The sequence below is a fragment of the Phycodurus eques genome, chromosome 23, assembly GCF_024500275.1.
Source record: "Phycodurus eques isolate BA_2022a chromosome 23, UOR_Pequ_1.1, whole genome shotgun sequence".
Taxonomy (NCBI): Eukaryota; Metazoa; Chordata; class Actinopteri; order Syngnathiformes; family Syngnathidae; genus Phycodurus; species Phycodurus eques.
In genome coordinates this window covers 7,030,029-7,038,486 of record NC_084547.1, presented here as the reverse complement: position 1 = coordinate 7,038,486, position 8,458 = coordinate 7,030,029, and the positions used below count along the sequence as shown (strand labels likewise).

General features: G+C 51.9%; 1 protein-coding gene across 1 annotated transcript; it reads left to right on the top strand.

The window, feature by feature from the left end:
- Positions 1-636: 636 nt before the first annotated feature.
- si:ch211-212k18.5 (sal-like protein 4) lies at positions 637-5,759 on the top strand. Its single transcript, XM_061669724.1, has 3 exons — positions 637-714; positions 2,441-5,535; positions 5,607-5,759. Exons 1-3 carry the CDS (start codon positions 639-641, stop codon positions 5,757-5,759), a joined length of 3,324 nt encoding a protein of 1,107 aa, XP_061525708.1. The 5' UTR covers positions 637-638.
- The last annotated feature ends 2,699 nt before the right edge of the window (positions 5,760-8,458 follow it).

Genomic DNA, 8,458 nt, shown 5'->3' with positions numbered 1-8,458 from the left:
GGACGCGCTCGCTTCTCGAATTGGCTTCAAGAGGCTTTTGGAACTATTATTTGACTTTTGGAATTTGGACTCGCAAACACAACAACAAAAAAAGCTGCACGCTATGTGGAGCACCTGTTGCAGTTGCTACCTCCATTTCTCCTGTGACTTGTCGACACGAACTTTGAGTGAATGCTTTAAGCGAGACAAATGACGCCGTGGAGGGAAGAGTAGAAAGGTGGAGAGGGGAGGCTGCGAGTTCCACGCCATTGAAATGCAAATATGGCAGAACAAGGAGTGGTTGTGCGCGCGCGCGCTTGCGTGTGTGTGTGTGTGTGTGTGTTCCCTACATGTGCATGCAGCCGGGCAAGCCGTGGGAGAGGAGGGGCGCAAATTGGACGTTTTTTTTGTGAGGGGGAGAGGAGACTTTGGATGAGCCACACACACACACACGCACACGCACACGCACACGCACACTCCAGCCTCCTATGACGACCTGCAGGAGCTCCTCTCTCCTCCTTTTTCGGCGGATTCTTTCAACGGAAACTTGCAGGAACTTTTGCAATCTCGTCTCGTGGATGCATTTCAGGATTGTCGCCAAGCCACTGGCAACAGCCCCCCCTCCCTTTCCCTCCCTCCCTCCCGGCTCGTCGTGAATCATGTCACGCCGAAAACAGAAGAGACCCCAACATCTCGTCAACAACGATCCAGGGGGGCCAAGGGTGCTCGCTCACGGTAAGGAAACAACATTTGCCTGCTTTTTAAAACGAGTTCATATTCATATTCATTCTTTGCTGCTTTGGGCCCCTCCTGAATGGAGGCCCCTGAGTCGTAAAGCAACAGGCTGCTGCTAAAGCTCTTTTAACTGTGTGCCTGTGTGTGTGTGTGTGTGTGTGTGGGGGGGGGGGGGGGGGGGGGGGGATAATTTTACACCCTTCATTCTATTGTAGTGATCTTCAATGGCGCCCCCTCGCCCTCTCCTGCTTCTAGACTCAAACTTTTGAGTCCAGGGAGACTTTTCCCCCCTCCCTCATCGTCTTAATGGCAATTAAACACAACGTGGAAAAAGTTGACGATTTTTGAGGAAAATAAGCCAACATGAAAAAAGTAGAAATGTTATCAAGTCTTTTTGTTCAAGAAAAAAGTAATAATCCTTGCAAGAACAAAGACGTAATTTTGGGGGACCAAAAGTCATACTCTGGAGAATAAAGTCAGATTTTTCCAAGATAAAGTCTTCATATTATATTACAGTGAAAGTTATCATCATATTTTAACGTGAATTTCAAAAATGTAATTCTCGTAATATTAAGCCTTTTAATCTGGATGAACGTGCGTTTATTTGATTTTGAATTTTTTTGAAGGACTGCTAAAAGACAACAGTTCATTTGGGGATGTGAGATTTACAGTACATGTCGAACTCACATCTGAGCTTCTAATTGGTCTAAAGTGAAGGTAGGGAGGAGTCATCGGTTATTTTCTTGGCGCACCATCTCTAAGTTTAACGTTTGAAAACGATGCGACATCATTCGTTGCAAATTATTTTGCGGACCCCCAAGCTACTGCTCGGTCCGGGCCCCCCAGTTCGAGAAGCACTGCTCGACTGGGCGTCGACTCGAAACTTTCGGCACTTCCATTGGACTTTTGGAGGCAAAAGATTTAGTTTTGCGTTATATCTCACTTTACCTCTGCAGGAGGGACTAGTTAAGTTCTCTCCATTGTTACCCCCCACCCCTTTTCCCCCTCACTCTGCACTCAAGATTCTGAAAGAATTTGACCCCTGAGCAGCAGAGGTCAGATGAGCTGACCAATCAGAATGTGCGGACAGTGCCAGGACCCTCAGCCTGGCCTAACCCTTGACCCTCCTCTGTGACGTAATGGGGGAAGGGTGAATGGGGAGATGAAAGAAGGGGACAGGGCGAGGGGGGGGGGTTAAGAGGGGTTAGGGGTTGTCTTGGTGATGTCCATTGTCCTAGAAAATGTGTTGCCAAGACAACAAGGTGGACTTGGAGCTTTTATGTGTGTGTTTGAGGACTTTTGAGATAAAACACACACACACACACACACACATTCCTACTTGATGGTTCACTGGTGTTTCCTCATAAGATGATTATAACTAACCATCCAGGTGAGTTTCACCTGGCGACAGACAGACAGGTTAGAATAGTTAAAAACTGTCAATGAAAAAGAACGAACCGAGCTATACTATGTGTCCTAAAAACACATTGTGCTAATTAATTAAGTGTACCAACACGGCCATACAATCCTGATTATTGAGTGCACGCGCACAATTCTTGGCGGACAGGCGAAATGAATAAAGATGGCGACACACAAAATCCAGTGAGTCAGTTTCTCTGCCCACGCAAAGAATATTTGCATAAAGATGTCGGCGAATGCACCGAACGTTGGGCAACAGGCAAAAGTGTGCTCTGGAATAGTTTGCTTTCATTTTCTTTCCTTTCAGACGACCTCCTGTGCTTGAAGTCGCCATCCACCTCTCTCGGGTCCGAAGTCACCTCTTCGGGGTCCTCTTCCTCTTCCTCCCCAAGCTCGCTCCAAGACTGCCAGCCGCCTTTGGCCCCACGCCCGTCCCCCGGCGGGCTACACGCGCCCTCCTTGCCCGACGAGAGCTCGCCCCCTCCCCACTGGCCCAACCACATTGCGACCTTCGCTACCTCCCTACCAAACACTCACTCGTCCCTCTCTCCGGACTTTCCTCACCCGTCGCTGTCTTCCCAGACTCACTCGCCTCCCCCTCTGGGTCAGACCTCCGGCCGCCAAGTCCCGTCGTCGCATTCCACCATGGCCTCCCCGACGATGGGCGTTTCTGCCACCACCACTACTTCCTCCTCTTCGTCCTCCCAGTGCGTGCCCGCTCCGTGTGGCGGCGGCGGCAGCGATGACAGTCCGGCTCAGCACCGGGCTTCCAGCTTGCCCGGCCCCCAAGTTCTCCAGGTGCCCCCCACCCTCGCAGTACTGCTGGAGGAGCTTCGTGTCTTACAGCAGAGGCAAATCCACCAGATGCAGATCACTGAGGAAATTTGCAGGCACGTTTTGAAGCTCGGAGGCGCCGTCATGGGGCAGGATGCCAGCCCGCGAGTCAGCGGGGGCGAGAGCCACCAAAAAGCAGAGCCTTTGTCGCCGGCGCAACCCTCAACTGCCACGCCGGTCACCGCGGCCGCGGCATCATTGCTAATGGGCCTTCCGTCACCCCTCTTTGCCCATCCGCCTCTCTCCAAACAAGGCCCTCCGCACGTCAACGGCAGCAGAACACCGTCGTCCACGTCGTCTGCCGTGTCGAGCTCATCCGTGGCCTCCCTTCATCCGCTCTCTTTGTCTTTGGGGCTGCCGCCGCGCTCCTCGTCCAACGCCGCTTTATTTGCTCACGGCAGCGGAATGAGCTTCGCCGTCGGCAGCCATTCCCAGGAGCTCCAATCTGCATCCTCCTCTCTGGGCTCCGCCTTGGCGTCGGGACGACCGCAGCACATGTGCCGCTTTTGCGGCAAGGTCCTGAGCAGTGACTCGTCACTGCAGATCCATCTGAGGTCGCACACGGGCGAGAGACCGTACCAGTGTCCGGTGTGTCTGAGCCGCTTCACTACGCGAGGAAACCTCAAAGCTCATTTCCTGCGCCACCGGGAGCAGAACCCAGAGCTTTCCCTCTCACTGCTGCCCCCTGCGCTCTCGGATCAGACACCGAGCGTCTCGGCCTCTGGCGCCGTCCAGAGGAGGAGGAAGCGTCGAGCCGATGACGACGAGTCGTTTCACGGAGTCAAAGGAAGTGTTCCCACCAGCGTGACGGAGAATATGGCTCTGGGGTTCCTGTCCGGCACGTCCCCACGACCCTCTTCCTCTCTACCCCTGCCGCCCTCGGTGGACATGGCGCTGCTGTCCACAGCCCATTCCCTGCTACAGTTGAATCGGGCCTCAGCAGTCGCTGGCGCGCCGGGCTCCGTGCTGCCTTCTTCCACATCGTCATCCTTGTCCTCTTCCTCGCTAGCAAGTCAGTTTAAAGGAGTGAAGCAGCAGCGCTTTGACGAAAACACTCCTCCTCACACAGCCCTCCACACACCTGCCTCCTACTCCCAAGTGGCTCACCTCCCCAAGATTCTCTTCCCGGGGGGTGCCTCCCCACACCACCTGGCCCTCCTGCGGCCTACGGGCCACCCGTCCGCCTCCCACCTCTCTTCGGCACATCAGCTCCCCTTCCCTTTCCCACCGTTCCCCAAAGCAAGCACCTCTTCTCCTCCCTCCTCCTCCCCTAGCACCTTGGCTCAGACCTCAGACACCTCCAAACTGCAGCGTCTGGTACAGAAGCTTGAAAAGCAGCCGCAAGAAGGGGCCTCGTCTTCCTGCGCCCCCTCACCCACCCTGTTGGAGTCCAACACTAACGGTCACGATCTGACCACCGCCTCCGGTGCCTATCGCAGGGAAATGTTAGCCACTCTCGGCCTCAGTCCCAACGCCAGCCAAGGGCCCCGAGGCGCCACCTCGCCCGCCACCGCAACTGCGACTTCACCTCTGACTGCCGCTCAGGCAGCCAATCAGTGCGGTGTGTGCCTGCGGGTCCTCAGCTGTGCTCGAGCCCTGCGCTTGCATCAGGCCACCCACCTGGGAGAGCGCCCCTTCCCTTGTAAGCTCTGCGGCCGCTTCTTCTCCACAAAGGGCAGCCTCAGGGCCCACCTGGCCACTCATCGAGCCAGACCAGCGAACTCCCGGGCACTTAACTCCTGCCCGCTGTGCCCACGCAAGTTCACCAATGCCTTAGTGCTTCAGCACCACATCCGCCTTCACCTCGGAGGCCAAATACCGCCCGATGAAGACGCGATGCAAACAGAAGATGGCACAGAAACAGAGAATACGGCATTTGTTGATGATGTGGGGAGCGATTCGGGTACCTCACCGTCACAGGCGCAACAGCTCCTCCCGCTGGCCCTTACAAGTGCAACCTGCAAAAATTCCACTGGCAAAACAGTCACAGCTTGTAATGTCAAGACAGAGCCATCTGAGGATTCCGCACCCAGCGTCAGCCCACCTCTGACCCATAATCCCCACTTGGCAGGAGCTGAGGACCCCCTGGATCTGAGCGATAACAACCTCCATGAAGGTAGCCCCCTGAACGATTCCCAACCTGACCTGGGAACCCCTGGCAAAGCCCCCTCAGACAACTCTGGTTCTGCCGCAGTGAATGGCAGTGACGGCGCTCTCTCCTTGTGCATTTCAAAGCTCGACACGCTCAACGAAACTGGCAACGGTGACGGCTACAAATGCACCCTGGCTAGAAATCCTTTGCGTGCGCTCAGCCCTCCAGCCAGCCCAGCAACCTGCAGCTCAGCAGCTGACGTTAGCGCCCCAGAAGCGTTCCAAAGTGAAGGCGAGAGAGACAACAACACATTCACAGTCCCACAACCCCTGACAGCAGCAGAACCACAGGAGAGCTCAGAGAGCCCTGAGCCGCCTGTCGCAGCGTCAGGACCACGCTCCCAACATCTCCGCTCGGACAAACCCTACAACTGCTCCCGGTGCGGAAAGACATACGCCAGCCGCAGCGGCCTAAAGGTACACCTTTGTCATTGATCGATTTCGTAGCGTGACGCGCTTTACTGCAGGACTGTTTCTCTCATCCGCAGGGTCACATGAAAACTCACCCCGTAGCTTTGGCCGCCTCCTCTCAGGCTCTAAGCAACAAGAGCGATGCTGTCGAGGATCCGAGCTCCAAGGAAGAGAAGAACGAAGGCCGCGCAGATCCAGGAGCAAAGCATTGCGATGAGGCTGCCTGCTGAACTGATGGACATTACAACATAAGACAGTGTAGTGTGTACATACTCTTTGACAGTCCAATGTCCTTTTTCTAGTCCTTTCATGATAGAGTGTACCCCCCAACTCGCCCGAAGATAGCTGGGATAGGCTCCAGCTCGCCCGTGACCCTAGTGAGGATAAGGGGTACGGGAGATGAATGAATGTACAACCCCAATTCCAACGAAGTTGGGACGTTGTGTTAAAACAGAATACAATGATTTTCAAATCATGTTCGACCTTTATTTCATTGAATACACTACAAAGACAAGATATTTGATGTTCAAACTGATAAACTTGATTGTTTTTAGCAAATAATCATGAACTTAGAATTTTATGGCTGCAACATGTTCCAAAAAAGCTGGCACAGGGTCATGTTTACCACTGTGTTACATCACCTTTTCTTTGAACAACATTCAATAAACGTTTGGGAACTGAGGACGCTAATTGTTGAAGCTTTGTAGGTGGAATTCTTTCCCATTCTTGCTCGATGTACAGCTTCAGCTGTTCAACAGTCCGGGGTCTCCGTTGTCGTCTTTTACGCTTCATAATGCGCCACACATTTTCAATGGGAGACAGGTCTGGACTGCAGGCAGGCCAGTTTAGTACCCGCACTCTTTTGCTACGAAGCCACGCTGTTGTAACACGTGCAGAATGTGGTTTGGCATTGTCTCGCTGAAATAAGCAGGGGCGTCCGTGAAAAAGACGTCGCTTGGATGGCAGCATATGTTTCTCCAAAACCTGTATGTACCGTTCAGCCTTAATGGTGCCTTCACAGATGTGTAAGTTACCCATTTCATTGGCACTAACACAGCCCCATACCATCAAAGATGCTGGCTTTTGAACTTGGCGTCCATAACAGTCCGGATGGTTCTTTTCCTCGTTGGCCCGGAGGACACGACGTCCGCAATTTCCAAAAACAATTTGAAATGTGGACTCGTCGGACCACAGAACACTTTTCCACTTTGCGTCAGTCCATCTGAGATGAGCTCGGGCCCAGAGAAGCCGGCGGCGTTTCTGGGTGTTGTTGATAAATGGCTTTTGCTTTGCATAGTAGAGTTTCAAGTTGCACTTACGGATGTAGCGTCGAACTGTATTTACTGACATTGGTTTTCTGAAGTGTTCCTGAGCCCATGCGGTGATATCCTTGACACACTGATGTCGGTTTTTGATGCAGTGCCGCCTGAGGGATCGAAGGTCACGGGCATACAATGTTGGTTTTGGGCCTTGCCGCTTACGTGCAGTGATTTCTCCAGATTCCCTGAATCTTTTGATGATATTATGGACCGTAGATGATGAAATCCCTAAATTCCTTGCAATTGTACGTTGAGGAACATTGTCCTTAAAGTGTTGGACTATTTTCTCACGCACTTGTTCACAAAGAGGTGAACCTCGCCCCATCGTTGCTTGTGAATTCAGGCAAGCTCCTTTTCTACCCAATCGTGACAGCCGCCTGTTCCCAATGAGCCTGTTCACCTGTGGGATGTTCCAAACAGGTGTTTGATGAGCATCCCTCAACTTTCTCAGTCTTTCTTGCCACCTGTCCCAGCTTTTTTGGAACGTGTTGCAGCCATCAAATTCTACGTTCATGATCATTTGCTAAAAACCATAAAGTTGATCAGTTTGAACATGAAATATCTCGTCTTTGTAGTGTATTCAATGAAATAAAGGTCGAACATGATTTGCAAATCATTGCATTCTGTTTGTGTTCATGTTTAACACAACGTCCCAACTTCAATGGAATTGGGGATGTCGTTTCATTTCTATTGACTCATTTTAGAATGTTTGTTTTTGTTGCATTTCAAAGAGCTCAGCAGGGCCTTATTGTCTGCACATCAGCACGGTCAATGTTAGATTCAAGTGCACACCAAAAGTGTCTGACTTTCTTGTAAATACGACCGACCTCGTATGCCTTACTTTCTTTCGCCGCCTTTGCTTTGTTCTTTTCGCCGTGTAATGGTGACGCTGCTGCTGAACGCATGTGCTGCTCCAGCATCTGAATGTGTCGCTAAGCGTGGGTAACGCGACTCACGATGATTGTTGACCAGGTAACCCCAGGCACCACCCCATCTTAAAGCGTTCCTGCTTTTTGACAGTCCAACCAAATGTTTGAAAATCGTAAGCCCTTTTTATAAAAATATGTTCCCAAGGTAATAAAACAATGGCAATATAAAAATCCGACGTGCTTTGTTTCCTCTCCGTCTTTGAATACTCCATGAGCTAGCATAGCTCCTACGTCTAGCTATTCATTTCATCTTCGAGCGCGAGCAATGATTTCATCGTTCGGCAATCGGCTACCACAGAGAGGGCGTCATTTTGTGGCATCTGGGGATTGCCGTGATATGCTGCGTTACAAAGCGGTCTTTCTTAGCATTCTCATGTTGGCTTTTTGGTTTGTGCAGATTCAATGTTGGGCTCTGTGTGCATGGATAAGGAAGGGGAGGTGAATGAGGAGTGGGAGGTTTCTTTTGTCTACGCCGAGTTCAGCTTTTCATAGCCCCCCGTTTTTTAATGTTCCCCCGTTTGTGTGTATGTGTGAAAGAAAGATAATCAGTCTGTGAGGGTATGATTGTGGGTGCAGCTGTAGAGGCCATCATCTCACCACCCCACCACCTCCCTTCTCTGTGTCATACCCTCTTTCATTTTCACTTTCATTTCACTCCTTTGCACCCCCTCTTCCATCCCA

Coding starts and splice junctions, on each gene's coding strand:
- si:ch211-212k18.5 (XM_061669724.1), top strand. CDS start 639: ATGTCACGCCGAAAACAGAAGAGACCCCAACATCTCGTCAACAACGAT. Junction 715..2,440: donor GCCAAGGGTGCTCGCTCACG/GTAAGGAAACAA, acceptor CTTTCCTTTCAG/ACGACCTCCTGTGCTTGAAG. Junction 5,536..5,606: donor CCAGCCGCAGCGGCCTAAAG/GTACACCTTTGT, acceptor TCTCATCCGCAG/GGTCACATGAAAACTCACCC.